Source organism: Typopeltis vanoorti, chromosome 16 (assembly GCF_054136105.1).
Source record: "Typopeltis vanoorti isolate ZY-2024b chromosome 16, IOZ_Tvanoo_1.0, whole genome shotgun sequence".
NCBI lineage: Eukaryota > Metazoa > Arthropoda > Arachnida > Uropygi > Thelyphonidae > Typopeltis > Typopeltis vanoorti.
The window spans coordinates 28,101,341-28,126,974 of record NC_143564.1 but is presented as its reverse complement, the minus strand read 5'-3'; the positions used below and the strand labels follow the sequence as shown (position 1 = coordinate 28,126,974).

At 37.3% G+C, this 25,634-nt stretch overlaps 1 protein-coding gene across 3 annotated transcripts in view; it reads right to left on the bottom strand.

Moving 5' to 3' along the window:
• Nucleotides 1–10,976: 10,976 nt before the first annotated feature.
• The window catches only part of LOC150097907 (DNA repair protein RAD51 homolog 3-like), a 168,257-nt gene continuing 153,599 nt past the window's right edge, over nt 10,977–25,634 (bottom strand). For 2 of the 3 annotated variants that reach the window (XM_090406538.1, XM_090406539.1), the window contains one exon: nt 10,983–11,071. In XM_090406538.1, coding sequence (XP_090262664.1) covers nt 11,048–11,071 — 24 coding nt within the window. In that variant the 3' untranslated portion in view covers nt 10,983–11,047. Of the gene's footprint in view, nt 11,072–25,634 lie in introns of all 3 variants that reach the window. The other variant, XM_090406540.1, reaches the window with a different exon arrangement.

Below are 25,634 nucleotides of genomic sequence, written 5' to 3'. Positions count from 1 at the left end.
TTTACGTTTTTAGATGGCTAATTATAGAATAGTAAACTCTCGGTTTAACAGACATAATTTGACAAATAAGGATAATGAAATAATTAATAAAAATAAATAAATAATACGATGGTTAATCGGAACGATCGGTAGTGTTTATAAATTGCGTCTTTAATTTTTTAATGTTTAATCTTGCTGCCGCTCGGATGGAGATAAAGACTACAACATTAGCCAACGGCTGGACCAAATTACTGAATGGGAATGAATCAGAATACGATTTCAATGGTTTTGAAACCTCTGATTTCCGTGATACTTTGACGAAAGCTGGTGATAATGTCATTGAACAATAGGTAGACATCCACCTAGGCTACCAAATTCTCAGCCAGGAAGAGATTGCTGAAGATGTTCTATGGGGAGATCAGGAGGTCGACAACGAGGAAGAAGAAGCGGTTCCAGCTGGTCCAAAACTATCGGTGGTTAGAGAGCACACGGACGACATCATCTCGTTCATAGGCTAATCTTCAGATCCAGAAGTGATTGCTTATTACGAACATTTTCGATCGTTATTAAGAAACAGTATAAAAGTGGAAAGCAACTGAAACTTGTCGCTTTTTTCAAGCGCAATCCTCAGTAAAAAGGTATTTACATAAAAACGTTCTCATTAAAATATATTAATACTGTACTATTGAAAGTGTTTTACTTTCAATACTATGCCTAAGATCATTTAATGCGATTTAACGGACAACCCTTAGTCCCTAATAGTCCGTTAGATCGAATTTACTGTATTAGAATATTTTTGAGAAAATAAATGATGTGTTTGTATGTATATATATGTTTAGAAGAAGAGAGACAATAAGAAAATATTTAAATATTTAATCCGCAGAAAAAGTTAATAATTTTGATCAGTTTGGTATAAAAAATGAATAGATTTATCAAAATCATTGGCATGCTTAATATTTGAAAAACTAAACTTAACCCACTCAAACACATGATTAAAATATTCAACATTTTATTGAGGGGAGGGGCTGGGGTTTTATTAGGTTGTTATGATGTATAGATAAGCTAAAATGAAACGAACTACTTTCCAAACATGTGGCTTCTTCAGGGTAAAAAAAAACATAAATGCAAAGCCAGTACAGTAATAACCTGCCTTAAGACGATTCTCTCACATGCTTCAATTATGACCAAGGCATTCGCTCAAACTACGGTTTTAGCGACATGACGCTCTTGTGAATCAACTGATGCATAGTTTTTGAACTGTTTAGGACGTCGTTCCTTGGTGCATCTATCTGTTTTGGTGTTGCTATAAATTAGTTTATAAGTATTGCTCCTAATAACGGCATATAAAATTCCGAGTAAAGGTGCTGTTGCTCCAGTGAAAAGAAGACACATAAACCTATTGCATTAGATATAAAGATTAAAATTATAAAATTTAGTAACAATGGGATATCAAACGCAGAGAGGCCGCAAGATAGGATTACCTCTTACTACCTTGTTGCACTTGTTAAAAACTACTAATCAGTTAATACTAGTTTTCCGTAAACGTGAATCATATTGCCCAAAGCGAAAAACGTTTTAATGGTGTTGGTTAACCAAACTGGTTGGCGTGATCCCTTAAGCTTTTTTTCATTAGCGAGAATTATTCTAAATTTTTCGTTTGCATAACTGATGTAAATGTTTATTGACGTCAATGATGCACATATATGACTGCTTAACGTCATTAAATCATTACGTGCATTTATAAGTGAAATGGAAAAAAGAAGTGATTCGGTATAAGACACTGGTCTGGAACCTAACGTGTTACATCAACGGGGTATCCTGTAATTGTAAACTGTAAGTTAACATGCGGAGCTTGAATGAAGTGTTACCATATAGCAGCCACTGAACTATAAAATTTTATTTAATACCGTCTTGGACCTCTTTTAGTCCTAATTACACCACATAAACGGTTTGGCATAGATTAAAGGTATGGGATTGCATCTACAACATGCGAAGCATTCATCAGACAGTCCTTTAACTGGCTCAGATTTTACTGAAGGACTTCGCTCCCGGATTTGTTTTTTTGTAACCTGTCCCGTATATTCTCAATGAGGTACAGATCTGTAATTTGTGGTGGCCAGGAAAGATGGTGTAAGTCACTGAATAGTTCTTGCACAATGGCCAGCAGCATTGTCATCCATGAAAGAACCGTCACCTACTGAATAAAAAGTCAACATTGCAGGATTGGCAACAATGTTCAGATATTCCTTGGAGGACACCTGCTCTTCCAGCAGTATCAGGAGACCTGTTCTGTACCAAAAGACCAGGCCCCACACCATGACACCACCAGGACCTTGAGCTGTGTTTGCAAGGCAAACTGGGTTCATTGGGCTCCTGAAAAACTCTGCCTACTGTCAGTATAGAACAAGGTGTACACTGAATCGTCAGGCTGCAATTTTTTTTGTCTTCCAATGTCCAGTCAGTGCTCCTGACACCACTGCAGATGAACTTTCTGCTTCACTGATATCTAGTTTCCAATATAGGCATGCAACTATCAATATCAATCCTCTTCAATTCCCTGTACATAATTTGGTGAGATTTGGATCAGGAACAGCTTTCATTATATGCTTGATCAATTGCTGCACACAGGTAATCATGATGATGGCAAGGCATTGTAAAAAATGCCTCACATGGGCCAAGGAAAGTCAGCAATGGACCCTTGACAGATTGAAGGTCACCCGGAGTGATGAATCCCATTTCCTACTGAACCATGATGGTGGCCGGGTTTGCATTTGGCATAAAGACCTATCTCCTAGTTGCACAGTTGGAGGTTTAACAAGCCAGTGGAGGTGGTGTTATGATCTGGGGAGCTTTTTCCTGGCATAATAACCAACAGGCCTGTTAGTTATCATGCCACAAACACTGAATGGAAAACACTACAGGGGACCTGTTAGCCGACTATCTCCATCCCTATCTGCAGGATTACCCTGATCATTGTGCAATCTTTCAACAGGACAATGAATTTGCCACATTACCTTGGTCCCCCCACTCTCCTGACTGTAACCCAATAGTAAGCATGTGGGATATGTTAGAATGCGATGTGAGAATTGCTGATACTCCTCGGAATGAGCATGAACTGACGGAGTTGCTGGAGCAGAAATAGGTCGAGCTATGCACAGAGGATGTTTGACACCTTTTGGAATCTGTACCTAAATGTCTATGAGCCATGATTGCACAGTGATGTGGACCAACGCGTTATTTGGTGAGTGTTCCTAATACAAAGCTGACTCAGTGTAGAATGGAAGTCAATGGATGTGCAATCTCATTAAACAAGAAATCTGTAAGATGATGATGTGGAAGGAATAACATGAGAATAAGAGAAAGAATAGTTATGAAAGATCATGCCAGAAAAAATTACGAACATTGTATGGAAAGCTAATTTGGAAAACGAAAAGAAATTGGCTGCACAGGTTTAAGGCAACCCAAAAGAATTTTATCGTTATTTTGCATGTAAGACAGAGAATAAATGCAGAACTTTACTGAGTGCAGACAGTACTCTAGTATCAGAACAAGATGAACCGGTTCAAATAAGTACTCGCATCACCAAGTTCTATCAACCTGGCGTATGTAACAGGGTGCTACCATTACATTGGATGAAGAGAGACAGAGCTGCATGACAAGACTCTAGAGTTGTTGCATTACCTGGATAAGAATTCAACAATTGTGACAGATGGGCTATTAGCACATCTACTTTAAAGAATGTTCAGCTGAACTGGCTGGGCCGTTGACATGTTTGTTTAATTTGAGTGCTAATTCAGGAAAGATCCCACAGGAATGGAAAAAATGTATGATAATCCCACTGCAAAGAGGTGTGAGGTCTGATAGGTCATACTAATGACCTATCAGTATCTCTGTAGTCACTGTAAAGACTTTAGAGAAGTTGGTAAGAACTCGCTGCATACAGAAATAGCTTGACAGTCAAGATATACTCTGCAAGGAATAGTTTGGGTTTACTAAAGGGAAGTCATTTGTTATGAAAAAAATTATGGAAACTACTGTGTTAAACTTCAGTTTAATATAAACCAAAATATTCACATACATATGTGAATATTTTGGTGTGTGTGTATATATATATATATATATTACAATGTACACAGTATGCTAAAGTCACAGTAATTTGGTCAACCATTAACATTACTAGCTTGATCTCTGGTGAAGAGGAGAGAGAGAAAAACAAAACCTTACATCAATGCTAGAGTATTGTTCTTAATCCTTAAAAGATATATGATATAAAGCTAGAGAGCAATGAGCTCACACATAATTACTCTAATATCAATTAGATTAGAGCAAAAAAAAAAACAAAAAAACAGTATAGATGGTGGCCAACAAGGGCAGAAATTATTGCTTTGAGTCGTAAAGTTTTGTATGTTGTGAGCTGAATGTGTGCAATCCAAATTCTTGGGATTTTTATGCCACCATTACTGTTAAGATTAGAATGGTTGATCCAAATTTCAGGCATTCATATCAGATTTTTGTATGATGCAAGGAACAGGTATCTTTCCAATCAAATTAGTGTAGGGTTAAAAGCATGATCTAAGAGGCTTGTTTTACTATAATTGTTAAGTTTAATGTCTCATTTTTTACAGATTGGAATTCTGCACCCAGTTTCACCAATATAAGGTAAGTTACAGGCAATGGATTCGATATACTCCAGGATGAGCCAAGGGGGTGAGATCTTTGCAGGAGTTGGATTTCTTAATGGATCCATGCTCTCAGTCTTTGTTTCTCCATGACTGTAGGTAGCAAAGATGGTAATCTCCTCCATTTCCCTCCTACTGATTTCAATATATAAGATCCACACATTCTCCTAAGTGGTCTATTTATGCACCTGGGAAAGTGTCATTCTTGAAGCCCATCTATTGTCTTTCATGTAGTATATGTCCTACCCATTCCACTTTTTTTTGTTGTTGTTATACACAGTTTCTACCACATCTTTGAATTCCGATTTTTTTTTCTTTATTTCAGTGTGTTTTATGCGATGTTTTTTGCTTATCTTACAGACTTTTCTATTGCCTTTTGGGATGTTATTAGGCTTTATTCTTCCTTGTGTTGATTAGACGCATGTTTTAACAGATTTGGAAGAGAGTGAGGGAAATTATAGATGCCAATTTTGATGACATGCTCATAGAAATATTTGTATAAAATTGAAGCAGCAGAAACTGCACGTCTTTGTGAAAGACTAGAGAGTGAACTGAGAAGAGACTGATCATTAATAATCCAAAATGTAGTCCTCTGTACTGAGTGAAGTATTCCTAGGGACCTCTTAGGGACTACTTCAAATATGAGTACAGTATATGTACACAGTGACAGAAAAAATCTAATTTTCTGGATTCTGAGAAAGCAATATTTGTAATATGAAACATGCCAAGAGAAAGAATCAAGGTTACTATAATCTCAAAAAAAAAATGTCATTTTTTCTGGAGACTTGGGTGTTGTCAAAAGAATGGAAGAAAACTGCTTATTATTATTATTTTTTTTTTGAAGATATAAAATAACGATTGATTTTTTCTAGCATTGAAATTAAGTCACAAGAACAAATGAGAAGAAAGTATCCAAGGTGTGTCATCAACACTGCGTACTTTGTCAAGTAGAGAGGACAAGTGCAACTAATGCTGGTATGGAATACCATATGTGTCCATGTATTAAAGTTTAAGTTTGGGAGAAACTCATGTTAAAAGCTTAATGGAGTGAAACAGCACTCAAGAAGGATGAAAATATTAATTCTTGCAATATTTCATCTCAGTCACTGAGACATCAGGGAGCACAACATTAGACTTGGAATGAACACACACACACACAAAAAAACTAAGGGAAACAAGTGGACAAAAGACTGGAGCCCCAACCATGTGGGCACCTGTTTGTGGTGGCCTAGGATTTAATTTAAATTAGGCTGATTTCCGAAAGCCACTGCAGATTCCAAAAATAATCTTTCTCTTCTAAATTTATTGTGATGGAACATGGTCTTTTCCAACTAATTCTATGAGACATTCCTAAAGCATGGTCCGCAAGGCCAGATTGACCATTGTCATGAGTGAAGATGTATTTTTTTGTGTTCTAACATACGGATATTGGCTGATCTCCCTGCTACCCACAGTAGGCCAACTTGCAGGAACAGGGCATTTTGTATACTCCAAGCACAGACAGAGGAGGGAGCTTATCTTTAGTAGAACATACAAGGTTAGCAAGCTTTTGGTGGAACTTGAAAGCTGTGCAGAGATTATATTTCTTTAAGACTATAATTATTTTTTCTGAAGTGCCTCAGACATAAGGAATGATGATAGCATTACTAAAATCTTTCTGAAGAGAAGATCGAGGATTGGAGGAAGGATTGATTATTTTCTTGATACTGGAGAACTGTAGCCATTCGATAAGAAGGTGTGGTGTATATGATTTAAGTTCTACTGTAATTGAGGACTCATTAGAACAAAGATTATAAGCTCTATTGGTTAGTGCTTTAATGATACCATATTTTTTAAGGGGAGGGAGGAAGAAAATGGGAAAGTTTGTGAATGTATCTGCTGTGTGGGTGGGCTTCTTGTACACTGAAAAGGTAAGGTTATCATTATGTAGGCATGTTAGCAAGATGTCCAGAAAAGCAAAACTATTATAGTTCACCCACCATTTCTAGGTCCCTTCTTGGCTTTGTGCCAAGAATAGTCGATTCATGCTGAAGGAGAGAAAGAAATGAAGGATGTACGAATTGGTCGCCAACATGCGAAATCACGTGCTTTCTTGTCTGTCGCTGTACTAGTACTAGCTTGATTTTTGTTGTTCTCTTTTTGCATTATTTTTTTATTATTAATTTGTATGATGGATCCAGTACAGTCAACAAGTTCTATTGTTACACGTTTCAGTAGCTCTTGCAAAAGAATATTGAATAATGTGCTGACATTCTGCGAAAAAGAATCGTCAGAAGGCCGTCTTCTTGTTCCCCTTTCTCAAGTCATAAAACGTGCAAGTGCAATTGCGGGCGTATCGGGGTCGACTGTTAAAAGAATTTGTAGGGAATCAAAAGGTGAAGGTAAGCCAAAATTTAAATCTCCTAAAAAAAAAATGCGCCAGAGTAAAGAAAACCATCAAAACCGTAGCTTTGAATGATTTTGATGTAGACGTTATAAGAAGAGCTATTCACAAATTTTACGTATTCGAGAAAAGAGTGCCAACTGTTCCGAAATTGATTCCTGTGCTTAAAGAAAAAATTAATTTTCCTTGAAAAGGAGAAACTTTAAGGAAAATACTTCATGAAATCGGATTTTGTTTTAAAAAGTCCCAGAATAAAAGGAAACTTATCATGGAGCGAAGTGACATTGTTTTATGTAGAACGCAGTATTTGCACGTATTAACACTCTACGTACATTTTTCCAACTGTTATACAAGCAAAATTGTTGCACTTTAAAAACAGCAATGTTCGTAAAAGAAAAGCTAAATTTTCTGACCTGTAATAATAAACAAACTCAGTTTGTTTATTATTACATCCCAGAAGACGGACTGATTACCCTATTATCGGAATGGATTCTCCTTTTTCTGACATGTGCAGTAGTTTCGAGGGACCTCAAATCGGTGGGCGAACTATATTAGTTTCTTTTATGGTAAATTTTTTCACTCCATTAACCACCTCATCGGCCATTATAGATCACATATGCATCCTCATATATTTCAATGTAATATCAATGGTTTTTTGAAAGTTTATTTTTCACTTTGTTAGAGTATAATAAATTTAGTTTAATCCTTTATCCAAGTGTGAGGAAACAAAGTTTACACCTGAAAGTATCTTCAGGACTGGGGTAAGGTGGTACAACACCAGGGCAACTCATTGCAAAGGTGGAGCAAGCTACCAACACTCCTGTCTCAGTATCTCCTATAATGCAAAACACATCTCCTTGCGGACATGTCTATTGTTATGCATTAAGGGAAGGGCCACTACCCAGGCTAATTTTGACCTTTATTGAGGTCTCTTCAGTGGGAGCCAGGCCCAAGTTGAGATACCAGGCAGAAGCTTTAGCAGGTCATCTCTACCTATAGGAGTTTCCAGATGGTGTGCCACCCTTTTTTAATAAATTATTCTGGATTTAGAGAAAGATGTTGAAAGTTTATTTTTCACTTGGTTAGAGTATAATAAATTTAGTTTAATCCTTTATCCAAGTGTGAGCAAACAAAGTTTGCGCCTGAAAGTATCTTCAGGACTGGGGTAAGGTGGTACAACACCAGGGCAACTTGTTGCAAAGGTAGATAGGTAGAGATGACCTGCTAAAGCTTGCCTGGTATCTCAACTTGGGCCTGGCTCCCACTGAAGAGACCTCAATAAAGGTCGAAACTAGTCTGGGTAGTGGCCCTTCCCTTAATGCATAACATTAGACATGTCCGCAAGGAGATGTGTTTTGCATTATAGGAGATACTGAGACAGGAGTGTTGGTAGCTTGCTCCACCTTTGCAACGAGTTGCCCTGATTTGATGGAGGAATGGGGACAAATTCCACCTGGTGTCTGCTGCTCATTGGTAGAAAGTCTGACTCAAAGGGTGTAGGAGGTGATCGAAGCCAAAAGTGGAAAATACCTGATATTAGAATTCGCCTGTTGGTATAAGTTGGAAATTGCTAGTCTCCAGACAGTTATTGGTAAATAGTGTATATATTGATAATGACTGGAAGCATACATCCTTTACCTACCATTTGTTTTTATTCATTGTGTAGTGTAGTATAGTATGCCCACTGTTTGTAGGTGTCTCCTTGGCATTTTGCCAAGAATAATCGATTCATTCTGAAGGAGAGAAAGAAATGAAGGATGTACGAATTGGTCGCCAACATGCGAAATCACATGCTTTCTCATCTGTCGCTGTACTAGTAGTAGCTTGATTTTTGTTGTTGCTTTTTTTGCATTATTTTTTTATTATTAATTTGTATGATGGATCCAGTACAGTCAACAAGTTCTGTTGTTAAACGTTTCAGTAGCTCTTGCAAAAGAATATTGAATAATGTGCTGACATTCTGCGAAAAATAATCGTCAGAAGGCCGTCTCCTTGTTCCTCTTTTTCAAGTCATAAAAATCAGCTTTGCACAAATAAGAAGTCGCAAATGGAATTAAAATTCTCTGAGCTTTTTCACTCAGAAGGGGATATTCATCTTTTATTGATATCTGAAATTCAGTTAATTCCATGCTGCTAAATTTTGTTTTGAACGTATTGTCGCAAGACAATTCAATAAGATTCTCTTCTTCTGCAGCAGTAAATTCAGATGGAGCAATGGCATTAAATGGATCTTGAATCCATGCAAATTTATCGATATTATCATTTTGAAAATATTTCTCAAACCAGATGATAAGCCGTGATAAGTGTTCTTTAAAAATGGATTTCATACCTCGAGAAATCAACTCCATTGGAGGTCAAAAACTGTGCGCGAGTACTTTCCTGTGAATAACGATGCAATGGGTCCACAGTGCACCAGAGGCTTTGCTTTGAATAAGTGCCTACAATCGTCCATAACAGCCGGACATAGAACAAGCACCATTAGTACAGACACCAATGCACTTAATCCATTTCAAATTATTTTCAGATATAAAAGTATCAAGGATCTCTAACAAGTCTTAAGCCTTAGCACCAGCAGCGATACTTTTACAAAAGAGAAGGTCTTCTACAACATTATTACCATCTATAAACCGTACATAGCAAATCAAGTGAGCATCATTATCTGTGGTCTCATCCAGCTGCAACCCAAATTCCTTCCCTTTTATTTTTACAATTAATTGATCATTGAGGTCCTCCACTATGTGCTGTATTCTGCAACTGATGGTGTTACTGGACAAAGGCACTTTTGAAAGTAGCTTCCCAGCAGACTCACCGATCATAATGTTCACCATATCTACAGCAGCCGGTAGAATGAGTTCTTCTGTGATGGTACGAAGCTTCTTATATCTATGTGCCACCTTGTAAGATAATAGCAAAGCATTGCTTTATTGATGCCTGCTCATAAAAACTACCTTTTTGTTGATTTAACTCTTAACTTTCTAGTAAAGTAGTCACAAGATGTACTAACCATGCTGGGATGATTGGTTTCTAAATGGTGTTTCAACTTACTCGGTATCATGCACTCTGGTGCCAAAACTGTCATACACAATGCACACTACAGCATCCCTTCACCATTGACTTCTGTCAACATAAAACCAAAGTCCAAATAACTGTCATCATATTTTCGATATTTACGTTTCTTCACACTCTTGCCCCTATTTGATGGTGTGCCCTCTTTATTTTCTCTCACACAATGCTTTTTACTGTTTAGTAAAAACCGATCCATTTTTAAAAATACATACAAGAAGAAATACTTCAAAAACTTCACTTGACTAAATCACAACAATATTCAGTTGATAGAATCTCCAAAAAAGGAATTCAACACTAAGACTGCGCGAAATTGACAGCTATTTATATACGAACACAAAGTACTGAGAAACTACTAAAACAATCAAGAAACTTAATTATTGTAGAGCACCATCTAGTAACCATTTGTAGAGGCATCTGCAAATGGTTACTACTAAGAGTTATTACTAAGTGAGTTACTGGTTTGTACCAGGTCTGCTAGATGTCACGTCCTATCACATTGAATTGAAAATGGAAATAAAATTATGAACATTTTGTAATCACAGTGCCCCTGTGAGGAAGCCACGGCTCACCAGGGTGCCACGGCGCACACTTTGGGAACCACTGATCTATGGTGATCTCCTTAGTTATTAAAATTTGGATTTAGCATAGTGCCAATTAGTTCGGTATTTCACAAGTGTTTTTATACACAATGGCTGGGTATTTACAATTAATTATTTCATTACACATTTAACTTAAGTGATATGTAAATTACTATTTATAATGCATATTGTTATGCATTATAAATAATTATTAATCAAAATTATTCATTATAATTTTATTTGCAATGGAAAATACTATAATATTAAGAACTTTTATTAAAGTTTTGCTGTAAATTACACTTTCAAAACAATACATGTCTTACAAGTTATTTTCATAGGTTGAAGGCAGTGATGCCTAGCTGCTAATCCACAGACCGAGTTGCACTCTACAAAAATAGAAAAAAAAAAAAAATCTTAAATTTCTGAAATGAACATGAAAACAAAATTATTTATAATATTTAAGAAATTCACCATATATATATATATATATATATATATATATATATATATATATATATATATATATTTAAATAAAATTAGAAATGAAAGTTTCACAAAATGATTTCATATGACATTTACTGTAGGGCACTTGATCATTTTAAAATGAGTTTATCAATACACTATACAGCACCCCATTGACTGGCATGTATATTATCTATATATTTAATACCTACTTTTGAAACTATGTATATCTTTCATCCCCAAGAATAGGGGATGAATCAGCAAGTTTCATCCCCTATTCTTGGGGATGAAACTTGCTGATTTTGTTGTCTATATTTTTATATATGTCAGATGAAGAGATTTCATATCTATTTTTTCCTTAAAGAACACTTTTGGAATTACTTAGTGCATTTGGTGGGGAAAGATAAAGCATTTAAGACATTTCTGTATCATAATCAATGCAAGAATGAATTCTTTCTATTCATGGCAATCATGATGAAAAAATACAACCATATCTTCAGGTATTGTACTTTTGCAACTTTGTACACTCATTCCCAAAATTTCACTTGAATAATTTTGTTCCTTTGTTGTTTTAAATGAGAGCACAAGAGGTGGAAATTCTGCCAAAAAACATTCCAAAAAGTTAAATCCAGACGTCATGCAAAGACTATGAAATTCAATATATACAATTTTTCAGAGCAAATTTCAGGAACTTCAATCAATTCCCAGACGTCTGCCTGGCTGAATTTCTTTGTTTCTGCTTTACATGAAAGCTGAAAAGACAGATTTGAAGCAAACTACAAAATTCTCACATGAATTCCTCTGGGATCATATTTCAACTTCCCACAAGAGCCAATTCTGGAAAGTTAACTTATCAGTGTGCTTTGTATCATGTGTATCACTGAGAAAAACTGTTTACAAATACTAATGCAGCAACTAATTCCTTTTCATTCATTCATTCATCGTGGTTTATTTGGCGAGGACAGATGTACTAGTCTTTAAAACATCTTTGTGGTCATATACATAGCAACTAATTCATCATCATCAACAACCATGGGTCCAATGCCTGTAGGTGCCTGCTGCCACCTTGATGTGATTCTTCCATTGCATTCTGTTTTGTGCAAGATGACTAATTTGTGTATAGAGTTTCCGCACCATTTGACGATGCCATTGCCCCATTCTCTGTTTGGTCTTCCTCTTTTGTTCTTTCCTTCAATCATTCCAAATAGCAACGTTTTTAATTTTCTCTCATCATTCATTCTACATATATGGCCAAATAGACGTAGTTTCCTTTGGATTATTTTCTGAATCAGGTTTTCTTTTGGTTGTATTCGTCTGCAGATTTCCTCATTGTTCACTTTCTGTATCCAGCTTATTCTCAAGATCTTTCTATAGCACTTCCTCTCAAATGCCAATATCCTCCTTTCAGATTCTCTCAGGAGTACCCAGGCCTCGCATCCATAGAGCATGCTGCTGAAGATACAGGTTTCTACCATGGCCACAGTTTAGTTTGCATCTTTATAGCTTGGCTCTTCCTTTTTTTTTTTTTTTTGGTCCATTGCTATTTAAAATAGTTGTTGCTCTGGCTATTGTAATTGTTATCTCTTTTTTGGGGTCCAAGTCGTGCGTCATGTGGCACCCAAGATATGTGAAGTGTTCCACATTTTCCAGTTGAAATCTGTCTATCGTAACTCTGTTCAGTAACTCCTGTTGTCTGAATATCATTGTTTTAGTTTTTTCAAAGTTGACATTTAGTCCATATCTTTTTCTTTCTGTGTATAGTGTTTGCAATGTCTGTTCCAACCTTGCTGTGTCATCTTCAATCAGGATGATGTCATCTGCAAAGCAGAGGTAGTTTATTCTCATGCCATTTATTGAAATGCCTCCACCTTCTTTAATCTTATCTAGTGTTCTTCCCAGATGTGTGATGAAGATGATTGGTGATATTGGGTCCCCTTGTCTTGTGCCTTGACTAGTGGCAAACCAATCTCCAGTCTCACTTGCTATTCTGATTTTTGTTTGTGCTTGGTTGTTTATATCTTTCAGTAGGAAGATCAATTTATTGTGCATGACAGCCCATGTTATATTTTGATCAATATTATCAAATGCTTTTTGGAAGTCCACGAAACAGCAATATATCTTTCCGTTCTTTCTTCGAGCTTTCTCTGCTATTAGTCTTAGTGCGAGTATTTGTTGCACTGTACTTTGATCTTGTCGAAATCCAGCTTGCTCATCCGGAAGATGTGCCTCCATATACCCCTTCAGGCATTCTGTTAGTATTTTCATCAGCACTTTGCCAAGATGACTCATTAATGCAATAGTTCTGTAATTGGTGCATTCTAAAGCACTGCCTTTCTTATGAAGAACAACCAAGACCAATTTTTTCCACTCTTCGGGGGCATACCCTGATCTCCATATTTCATTACATAGCTTACGTATTTCTTTTGCAATACATAAGCTATGTAATGATACATAAGCTATGAAACTGATTCTTCCCCATATTTTAGCATCTCGCCTATTATGTGGTCATTTCCAGGACTCTTGTTATTCTTGAGATGTTTTATAGCCTTATTCACCTCCTCTTCTACTACTGATCTTGTTTGCCACTTTCTATTGACATTTCTTATAAGTTTGTAGACCTATCTAGTTTTGTGTTCTGCATAGTACTGTTCAATGTCTTTGCACTGGTCCTCCAACCATTTGGATCTTGCTGCTTTCCATACTTCATTGCATTTTTGACGGTATAACTCATCTGTGCCTCTGAATTATCTCTTAAGTTTCAGTTCTCTTTTCTCTTGTACTAATTTTAGGGTTTCCTGAGTTATCCATTTCTTGTTGATCTTTTCTCTTTCAGGAATTACTTCCTCTACCACTTTTTTTAGCACTGTAGTCAGTCATTCTGCTCTTGTATTTATATTTTGTTTTTCACTTGGGGTGTTAAGCTTAGTGTCCAATATGTTCTGATATGCTGTTCTTAGCCTGTCTTCATTTAGTTTTGAGATGTCTTTAGTTTTCTGGAACTTTCCTTTGTACTTCTGTTTCAGTTTTAGTCTTATATTCGCAATCACCAAGCTGTGGTCCGAATCAATATCAGCTCCTTGGAATGAACTGAGGTTCTCCATTTCTGGTCTATTAATATCAAGTCAATCATATTCCTGTGTTTTCCATCGAAGGAGAGCCGCATCCATTTACAACAATATTTTTGTTGGAATTTGGTATTGCAAATCATCGGGTTGTTATCCGTGGCAAATTCCAGAAGCATCTCCCCACGTTCATTTCTTTCTCCATATCCAAATTTTCCCGCCATGTGTTATTTTTGCCAATCTTTGCATTCCAGTCTCCTCCAATGATGAGTATATCCTGCTTCGGCACCTCATCAATTACTAGTTGTAGATCCCTGTAAAATCTCTCAAGGTTTTCATCTGCACTCTCTGCAGTGGGCGCATATATTCGAATGGTTGTGATATTAAATGGTTGGCCATTATTCTTTCACAAACTGGTTTGTATCCTATCATTGCCTGACAGGCCTTGTTACCTAGCAGGAAACCTACGCCTGCTTCATGCTTACTTTCATTTCCTGACCAGAGAACTCTTCCACCATTTGATTCTCCTGACAATGTCCATCTCATTTCTGAAATACACAATATATCACATCTGTATTTCTTCTTGAAGCAACTGCAATTTTCCAGTTGTCCAGAGTGTACAGACATTCCATGTGCCACTCTTGTGTAGAGGCTTAAGTGCTGTGAGGACATTATGTTGGAGGTTTAATGGATTTTTTACAACACTCAAAAAGAATTAAAATAGAATTTAATACTTCCTATATTTCGTCCTAGTCACTAGGACATCTACGGGGATTACAAAGACAATTAATGTAACATGCACACAAAAACTTACAATACTAAGCCCAACCACGTGGGTGACAATAAAGTCCTATCTAGGTGGAGCGCCCTCTAAGGGCAGTTGTAGGTGGCCTGGAATGTAAGGTGGGACCTCTGGTGATGACTGTTTCCCAAATCTTCGGAAGCTTAATGCAACCGTATCTGTTAAGATTTGGTTGGTTTTTGAGAGCTGCTGCTGCTGCTGCTTCTAAGAAAAGTCTCTCTTTCTTGAATTTGCTGTGGTGGAGCATGGTGGTTTTCTTCCATGATACTCTGTGGGTGGTGTCCAAAACATGGTCAGCCAAGCCTGAATGGCCATAGTTGTGTTTAACGATATACGACTTGTGTTCCTCTAGGCGGATGGATGCTGATCTGCCTGTCTGTCCAAAGTACGCAAGCTTACAGGAACAGGGTACTTTGTAAACTCCAGGCAGAGAGAGAGGAGGGAGCTGATCTTTCATAGAACGGATACGGGTAGCCAGTTTGCTGTCGCAAACTGGCTACCCATATCCGTTCTATGAAAGATCAGCTCCCTCCTCTCTCTCTGCCTGGAGTTTACAAAGTACCCTGTTCCTGTAAGCTTGCGTACTTTGGACAGACAGGCAGATCAGCATCCATCCGCCTAGAGGAACACAAGTCGTATATCGTTAAACACAACTATGGCCATTCAGGCTTGGCTGACCATGTTTTGGACACCACCCACAGAGTATCATGGAAGAAAACCACCATGCTCCACCACAGCAAATTCAAGAAAGAGAGACTTTTCTTAGAAGCAGCAGCAGCTCTCAAAAACCAACCAAATCTTAACAAATACGGTTGCATTAAGCTTCCGAAGATTTGGGAAACAGTCATCACCAGAGGTCCCACCTTACATTCCAGGCCACCTACAACTGCCCTTAGAGGGCGCTCCACCTAGATAGGACTTTATTGTCACCCACGTGGTTGGGCTTAGTATTGTAAGTTTTTGTGTGCATGTTACATTAATTGTCTTTGTAATCCCCGTAGATGTCCTAGTGACTAGGACGAAATATAGGAAGTATTAAATTCTATTTTAATTCTTTTTGAGTGTTGTAAAAAATCCATTAAACCTCCAACATAAATTCCATGTGCCAATTGGTATTCCATCCTTTACAGGCCTTGATTTTTTTGTCTTTGTTTTCAGTAACTGATTTTTTGATCCAACCCTGATTACTCGATTGGGGACGTGAACCTTGTTTGACTGGGCAACGTCCGAGCCAGCATGAGTCTTTTTTCTTGTACTTTGGCATCAGATTTCAATCATATTTTCTTTTTACTGTCAGCACATCGACACTTATTTATCTGACAAATCCTTAGTCTTCCTTGAAGAGCTTGGGAGAATCAGAAGGAGCATATAGCAACTAATTAAAACCCCATAAAAGGGAAGCAGAAGAATGCTATAAAGCAGTTCAGTAGAATAGTACCCATAAATGCAGCTATAAAAAAAGACATTGCAGAAATTCATACAGAAAAGCTTAGATGTTGTTCATTATCCATAATAAAGCTTAATGGTATAACTAACAACAAGAGGAAAAAATATATTTATTAAATTCACTAATATTTTGCTGATTTTCTAGTCAGCATCACCAGAGTACAAATGAAACTGCGACAGGCACACAACACTAAACCAAGTAATTGTAGAAACAATTTACATTGTAATTGAACACCTAATGTCCTTATGTGGCATCCTCTATGGGTCAGATAACCACAAAGTTAATTCAGAGAAATGATAGTTTCCCAGATCTTTGGTAAATTAATGCAACCATACTTGTTGAGGTTGAGAGAGAGAGCGTGCTTCGTAGCTGATGCTAAGAATAGCTTCTCAGATATGTAATGACTTCTATGTAATAAAGATTCTCTATCTGATCCTATGCGAAGGAGTATCCCAGAGTGGTCTGCCAATTGGCAGACGATGCTTGACTATGTTTGGCTTAAAAAAAGATTTAGGGTGATGGAAATGGTCAACTTCATTACCTGGAAAAGGTGATGAAAAATTTGTCAACAAAATCTCTATACTAATTTGTTGAAATCTGATTAGCTTGTACTGATCAGTAACAGATTCTGCCACTTGGGTTCCTGGGTAGATCTTGCCAATATCACCCACCTTTGTACAAAGGTGGGAATCGATTGTGGTGGTGGATAATGGGGATACAGATGTCTGGGGAATTGATTGAAGAATTGATCTGTACTACTGGACACTCAAGATCTTGACACAATCCACCACCACATGACTGCATGTGGTGGTGGATTGTGTCCTCTCTTTGGATCTCTCTACTGGTGTGGTTCCTTGGGCTTATGTTGTTCACCTTCTTCCTCATGTGCATAGGCAGCCTTTTCTCGCTGACCTCAAACCTTATTTACAATTTTGCTGATAACAGTATTCTCAATTCCTCCTACTCATATTGCCAAACACTGTGCTCAAAAACCCCAAATCTCACAATATTCTACAACTAGTATCTGAAACTAGTGATTTTCACACTTCCTTGAATGGAATGATGAGAACTCATTCACCAACAATGCTTCCAAAACAAATTTCCTTTTTTCTTGCAAAAAACCTTATTTCATCCCTTACTTTTTGATGTCAGCTTCTTTTTCAGACTGCCAGTTTACACTAATCTTTCCTAGTGCAAACATAATTTCTATAGCACCCCCCCCCCCCCAGCCACTAAAAAAAAATTGAGCTCCTCACTGTTCATTCAAGAACTTACTTTCCATCTTTCCTATCAGTTACCAACTCCACATCTGTACAAACTACAGCCAAACTTAGAATACTGATCTCACATTTGGGGTGGTGCAGTCCAGCTAAATTATCCCCCCCCCCACTCTATTTTTGGCTGTTGTTGCACTATTGACACATACTTTTTTTCTGACTCTAAAATAACATGAGCAGCTACCCAAATTTCATTCAATTCACCTGATTACTAATTAAGATAGGGCACAAAGAATGTTCAGTGGTTCTTACTTTTCTCTCTACATATGTATATAATGAATAAGTGCTCCTTGTTAAAAATGCTCTAGAATTTTTTCTCTCTTGCAACTGAGATATTTGCCCGCCTAAATTCTAGGTCAGGAAAATAATGCTTTTTTTGGCATGATTTCCAATACTGCTTCCTGGAGTAAAAAACAAACTCAATTCTTCAGTTCCTATGAAATAAGATGGGCTTGTCATTCAGCATAAATTGCCATTTTGCAATTTATATTAAAGCAATGAGAGGTTAAAATCACCACATAAAGAGCATTGGTGAAGAGACTGATAAAGTTGTTTTTTTATAGTGAAATTTGAAGGCAAAAAAAATTTTATATGAGAGAGAGGCATCTAAGAGCTGAGAAAATGAGATTCCCGCTTGAAATCAGGTTCAGATGGAGAAGAATATTTAATAATAATAATAAAAGGCATTCTGAGACTCAGGTTAAAAAAAGTCTTAAAGATGTAATAGTTCCAAGCAGTGTCATAAGCATGTCAAAGAAACTGGAAACCAGTTGTGACTGTTTCAAGAATGGATCTCTAATGGATGGTTCTGGTTGAATCAGTTAATCTAATATCAGTTTCTAGAAAAGCTGTATTAAATATTAGGGAAAAAAAAAGTCACTCACTCTAGATACTAAAGACAAGTTAGCCATTTACTCCAATATCTTGCATAATTAAACAGAGCAATAGGATGGATACTGTTTGCATGTTTTAGATCCCATATAGAGCCTACAGTGCATCCAAAATCTAAATGATTTGATTCTTTTAGAAATTTCTTAAGAATTTTCAAATCCTCAAACAAAACATCACTGTGAACTATGAGTGAACATTTATTGTGATTGCAACATAATATTTAGTAAGATGCTTAGTAAATCGAATTTTAGATAATATCAATTATGAATTATCAATATGAAACATCATTATTTCATAAACCATAAATCAATAACATTAATGAACAGTTAAAGGAGCACACAATATACAACATGATAACAGCAAAATATGATCTAGAGGTAAATATTAGATTGAAAAAAAAAAAAAAATCAACTTTCAATATTGCTGTTTTGAATAACTAGTTTCCACATCCTTGATATAAGCACCGAATTGCTTATTAAAATATTAAGATTCATCAATGAAATGAAGGGATGATTTTGTAAGATTCTTGAGACCATCTCTAAAATTTGAAAGAACAGCACGGACGTCATTAGGCTATAAATGAACTGCATGTTCTGTAGATAAGGAATGGTCAACTAGGAATAAGAATATGAAGGTAGGTTGACAGAATGAAGTTTACAAAATTTTTCATAGAATAGGGTAGAACAAGGGAACATACCTTCTTCTTCTTATTGTGCTATCTTCTATCGAAGGTCAGCGACCATCTTGGCGAACAAACTGCGCTCTTGTGCTAATCTGAGTAGTTGTGCACTGCTCTTTCCTGTCCACGTCTTGATGTTGTCAAACCATGATAATCTTTTTCTTCCTTTAGTTCCTTTGCCACCAATTCTTCCTATCAAAATAGTTTGTAGAAGTTGGTATTTGCTGTTTCTCATGATGTGGCCAAGATATGTTTTTCGTTTCTTGATTATTTGTACAAGATGTTTAGCTTTGCCAATGGATTTTAAGACATCTTCATTGGTAATTTTTTCTGTCCATGATATCTTTAGCATTCTTCTGTATAGCCACATCTCAAAGGCTTCGATTTTCTTGATGGTTGTCGCCTTCAATGTCCATGTTTCAACTCCATAGAGCAGAATAGACCACACGTAGCATTTCAGCATCTGACTTCCATGTTTAGGTCTTTATTGCAGAATAGTGTTCTCATTTTCATGAAGGACTGCCGTGCAACTTCAATCCTTGTCTTTATATCTATTTCTGGATCCCACCGTTCATTAAGCCAGCAACCAAGATATTTATATCTTGACACTTGATCAATATTTTTCCCACTGAGTGTCAGTTTCATTGATGAGGCTGGATGTTTGCTGATGATCATGTATTTTGTCTTGTTGATGTTTATATTTATTCCCATTCTTTGGCTTTCTATGTATACTCTGTCAATGAGTTTTTGGAGATCCATAATATCTGCAATTAGCACGGTGTCATCTGCATATCGAAGGTTGTTAACAATCTTTCCATTTATTGCGATTCCCTCTGAACATTCTTCCGATGCTTTTTTAAAGATTACCTCTGCATATATGTTGAACAGGAGTGGTGAGAGCACACATCCTTGTCTCACTCCTCTTTTGATGTTAATATCACTGGTGGTAATGTTGTCTAATTGAACAATAGCTAACTGATTCCAATACAGATTTGTTATTAGTCTTATGTCTTGTTCGTCTAGCCTTATTTGTTGAAGGACTTCTATTAAGTTAGTGTGTCTGACTTTGTCGAATGCTTTTTCAAAATCTATGAAACACATAAAGACAGATTTCTGTTTTTCTATGCATTTTTGTATCAATATTTGGGTACAGAAAAGGGCCTCTCTAGTACCAAAACCATTCCGAAAGCCGAATTGTGTTTCACTTAGAGTTTCTTCACTTTTTCTATAAATACGATTCTGAATTACTTTCAAAAATATTTTTAATGTTTGGCTCATTAGACTAATAAGTCGTAAGTCACCACAGGAATTCGCTTTGGGTTTCTTTGGGACAGTGATAAATGTAGATTTGAGCCAATCTGATGGAAATTCATCACTTTCATATATTTTATTAAATAATTTTTCAAGAAGTTTGATGTTATCTGGTTCTATTAATTTTAAAAATTCTGTTTGCACACCATCTGGTCCACTGGCTTTTCCTGTTTTACTTGTTCGTATAGCATTCTCTATTTCGCATTTCATGATTGCTGGTCCTTGAATGTTATCTTTTATATTTATAGGCTTCTGTCTAGTATCATTGAAAAGTTCTGTTACATATTTTATCCAAATCCGTGCTTTATTCTCTTCTTCTAGAACTATTTTTCCATTTTCGTCTCTCAGAGACACTATTTGCTTTTTCCTCAGTTTTCTGGAAATTTCGTTGATTTTCTTATACAGATTGAAATTATCATGTTTCTTCTGAAGCAGTTCAATTTCAGTACATAAATTTTTCATCCAATTTTCCTTGGCTTCTTTTATTTTTTTTCTTGATGATGTTATGTGTTTCTGTATACCTGGCTAGGTCTATGTTTTTGTACATTCTTCTTGTATCAATAAGAGAAAGAATCTCATCTGTCATCCATTCCTGTTGTTTTATATTATTCACATAACCTACTTCTTCAATACTTGTTGTTACGATGGCATTCTCACTGAACCTGGAAATTATAATTCTGTAACACTTTCATCAAGTATACCTATCATCATGAAATCATTGCCATACAATATTTCCTCACTTGCTTTGTACCCTTTTTCTCCTGTTTTTTTCTTCTTTACTGTAACATTTCTAGATGTTTCTCCAATCGCTTGCTCATTCTCTGTCCTGTGACACACTGTGAAAGGTTTTATACTACATAATGTACTACATTAAGAAAAATATTATTATTATTATTGTTCCGGGAAACTCCAAGGAGTCGACAGACTCATCGAGGGAGGCCCTAACATCATGTCTGGAACATCTATTCAACATTCACACAGTATCTATCATATCTTGCCTTGAACTCATTCACGGTCGTAGCACCCACAACAGACTCTGGAAGCTTATTCCACTCATTTACCACTCTCCAAGTAAAGAACCTAGCTCTAACACCCTTGTCAACCACGCTCTTGCCCAGCTTCCATGCATGGCCCCTAGTCTTCCCACCACCAGTCATATTTTCAAAAATATCTTCTGGATCAATCTTATAAAAACCCTTCAGTAATTTGAATGTCTCAATCATATCACCCCTCCTTCGCCTATCGTCCAATTTCTGCAACCCACAAATCTTCAACCTATTCTCATAAGGTTCATTCCACAAACCTGCTATCATCTTGGTCACTCGTCTCTGGACCCTCTCCACTTCCTCCCCATCATGAAGAAACCCTGGTGCCATAGCTGGGCACAGAAGTCCAGATGGGGTCTTATCAAGGCTCGATACAGAGGAACAACAACTTGTTCGTCTCTGCATGTTAAAGTATTTTTCAGAAGCCAAGTGATTTGGTGGGCTATTTTAGTTACTTTTGCAATGTGCCCCCTAAACTTCAACTCCCTATCCACCAACACTCCCAAATCCCTGGCCTCATCAATCTCCTGGAGTATGATTCCACCAATGCGATATACTGCTGCTATTCTTTTCACCCCAAAGTGCATAACCTTACACTTTGCCACATTAAATTGACATCCATTTTTCCTAGCCCAGTCCTCCAAACTATCCAAATCATTCTGTAAAATTATGACATCTTGTGCACTCACAATTGCTCTACCCAACTTTGCATCATCAGCAAACAAGTGAACACTTCCTCTCAGATCCTTTCCAATATCATTGATGAACAAATTGAAAAGCAGTGGTCCAAGAACAGAGTCCTGTGGCACTCCACTAGTCACAAGACGTCTTTTAGACTCCACTCCTGAATAAACCACTCTTTGATATCTCTCCTTCAACCACCCTCTTATCCATCTCACCAACCCTATATCTATACCCATCTGCTCCAGTTTACTGATTAGAGTTCCATGTGGTATCCTATCAAAGGCCTTGGCAAGGTCCAGTAGTATCACTGTAAACCCATTACCCCTATCCAGTTCAGCCGTCACTGTGTTATAAAACGTGAGCAAGTTACTGAGGCATGATCTACCCTTAACAAAACCATGTTGTCCCCCATACAATATCCCATTTTCATCTATCCAATCCTGTATTATTTTCTTGACTAATTTCTCTAAGACCTTGACAATGATTCCTGATATGCTAATCGATCGGTAATTTACAACAGCAGTCTTGGAACCACCTTTATGCAGTGGAACTATTTTCCCCTCTTTCCACCCGCTCGGGACTAACCCAGACCCGAGACTCAACAAACAACAAATAACAGCTGAAGAGAGTGGGATTGAGGACCTTCATTTTTTCTAATGAGTCTTATTTGTGAAGTGCAAGGTTTTTTAGGAATGCAGCTTGAACAGCAAGATCTACTGTACATTGGTTTAAGGTTTAGATCTAAATATTTGACTGGTTCTTTTTCACCAGCAACTAAAGAATAAAATATGCCTTTTATATGAACTTTGGATCTTAGTGCTCAGGTGCTGCTTAGAACGAGAAAGGTTCATATTTCATATAGATTAAAATTTTACTAACTAACAATTATATAATTTTAAAATCATTATAATAACCAATACACAATATAATAAATAATATAAAATAAAAAAATACAATATATATAATATAATATAAAATAAAAAGTTATTAAAGTGGAAATGCACCTGTGAACAGATATTTAGAATGTGAGAATTTTAATACCAATTTATGCATCTGTACTTGGAAATAAAAAAGAAAAAAAGTTGAATATATATTTGTCATTTTTGCAGATTACCTATTAATAGCTCAAGGATCATTTAAGGGATTATCTGATATATATATCCTCATGGGGAGGGAATGTGTACAGAATACTTAAATTTGTACTACATAATTAAGTTTCCATTATTATTAGTTTCCTATAAACCATTGTGCATTTAATTGCATCATTCCACCTAGATCTTATTCTTCCTTATGATCTTTTTTCCTAGCATCAAAACCTATTTTGTTATCTTCTCTGCTAGCCAAAGTATACCAGATACATAAACCATGATATGATTTTTCAAGGATATAAACATGAGCAGTTCTCACTCTTTTTTTGTGTAATTACTCTGCTCTGCCATTAATCTCTTAAATGATCCTAGAGCTATTCATAGGTAATCTGCAACACTGTGACCATCAAGTCCACTTCACTGAAAGTATAAGGTTTAATTGGAATCTTCTCTATTGGAAATTGTCTTTTAAGGTTTTCATATTTTGTTTACATTTTATTTATTTTATTTGCTCCTCAGGGGTAGTGAGTACGGGCACGGCAAACGCGAGGTACCTGATGCTGGACCATGCCTTACTTCATGTAATATACATCTGTTATATTATCTGTAAACTGGTCCCTCCTCTTCCTTCCTTCCTTCCTTGTTTCTTTCTTTCTTCTCTTCTTGCTCCTTCCCCTGAATGCTATTAGAGTATTCGAGGGCTAGGGGCGAATCTTTCCTATTTTGCTGTATCATTTCATCTTATGCAAACAGGGTAGTGCTAACAGGCATTACCAAACACTGTAACATGGTCAGGTCACCAAACAATGGTCATACCACATCGTCCGTCGCACAGGTTACCAAGGTACACGTTTGGGTTTTAGGCAGAGGGAACTGTTTGAAAAATATGTTACAGTCCCTTAGACACCACTCCTCAGCACTCTGCTAGAGAAAATTCCATCAATGGGCCCGCTACCTGTTTGGGGAGGTGTTTAGGGACAGCGCAAAGAAATGGTTCTGCAAAAGGATGGAAATGGCAACAACAACAGCACCAGACTATGGCTTTAGGCAACTGGAACATCTTCTCTCTGACAGGGAAGGAGAAGGAACTGGTCAAGGAAGCCAAGCACTACCAACTAGATTTAGTCGGGCTTTCTTCGACCAAGAGGAGAGGCTCTGGAACTGTCGACCTGGATGAGGGATGGAAGCTCTACTACTCTGGTGTGAGCCCAACAATGTCTGCTCAGGCGGGTGTAGGGATTCTCACAAGCCCCAGCTGTCAGACTGTGTTGCTGAGTGGATCCAGCAGCACAGGGAGGACGGGTATGTGTATTAAGGCTCCAGATGAAAAACCATGACTTGGCTGTGATGCAAGCCTATGCACCTAATCTGGAGTCAGAATATTCTGCCTTCCTAGAGGAAGTGGATGCTGCTTTTGACAGGATGGCAGACATGGAAGAAGTCCTGCTAATGGGTGACTTCAATGCACATGTTGGAACAGATGACCAGACGTGGAGGGGTGTGGTTGGGAGGAACGGAGACCTTGACCTTAATGCGAATGGGTTGATATTATTGGACTTTTGCTGTACTAACAGCTTGTCCATAATGAATACCTTCTTTCAGCACCGAGAAGTCCATAAGTATATGTGGTACAGTGATACACTTGGACAAAGGTCTCTGATTGACTTCTTTATAGTCTCAGCAGACCTATTTTCCTCAGTGGTGGACGTTCGTGTGAGGAGAGGGTCAGAACTGTCAAGTGACCACCACCTTGTTGTCTGCACGCTATGGCTTCAGAAACCAAATGCTACCATCAATGCTAGTAGGTCTAAGCAGCTATACCACATGAAATGGGAGGCACTGGAAAATGAGGCTGTGGGGAAGAATTTTGCAGATGACATTTCCTCCAGGTTCAAAGAGATTCCCAAGCACTGCAGATGTTGAGGAGTGGGAGCTGTTCAGAACTGCTGTCACTGCCTCTGCACTCTCATGCTGTGGCAGAAAGCATCTCAGCATGGCAACAGGCAGTGAGAAAAGGACACCTTGGTGGAACCAAGAGGTCCAAAAAGCTGTCCAGGCAAAAAAGAGGTCTATCTAACATGGCTTAAGGTCAGGTCACCTGAGATGTGTTTCCAGTACACTGAGGCACGAAAAGCTGCTGCTGAGGAAGCAAAGACAGCAAAGCAGAAGGTTAGGGAATCTTTTGGAGAAAGATTAGACT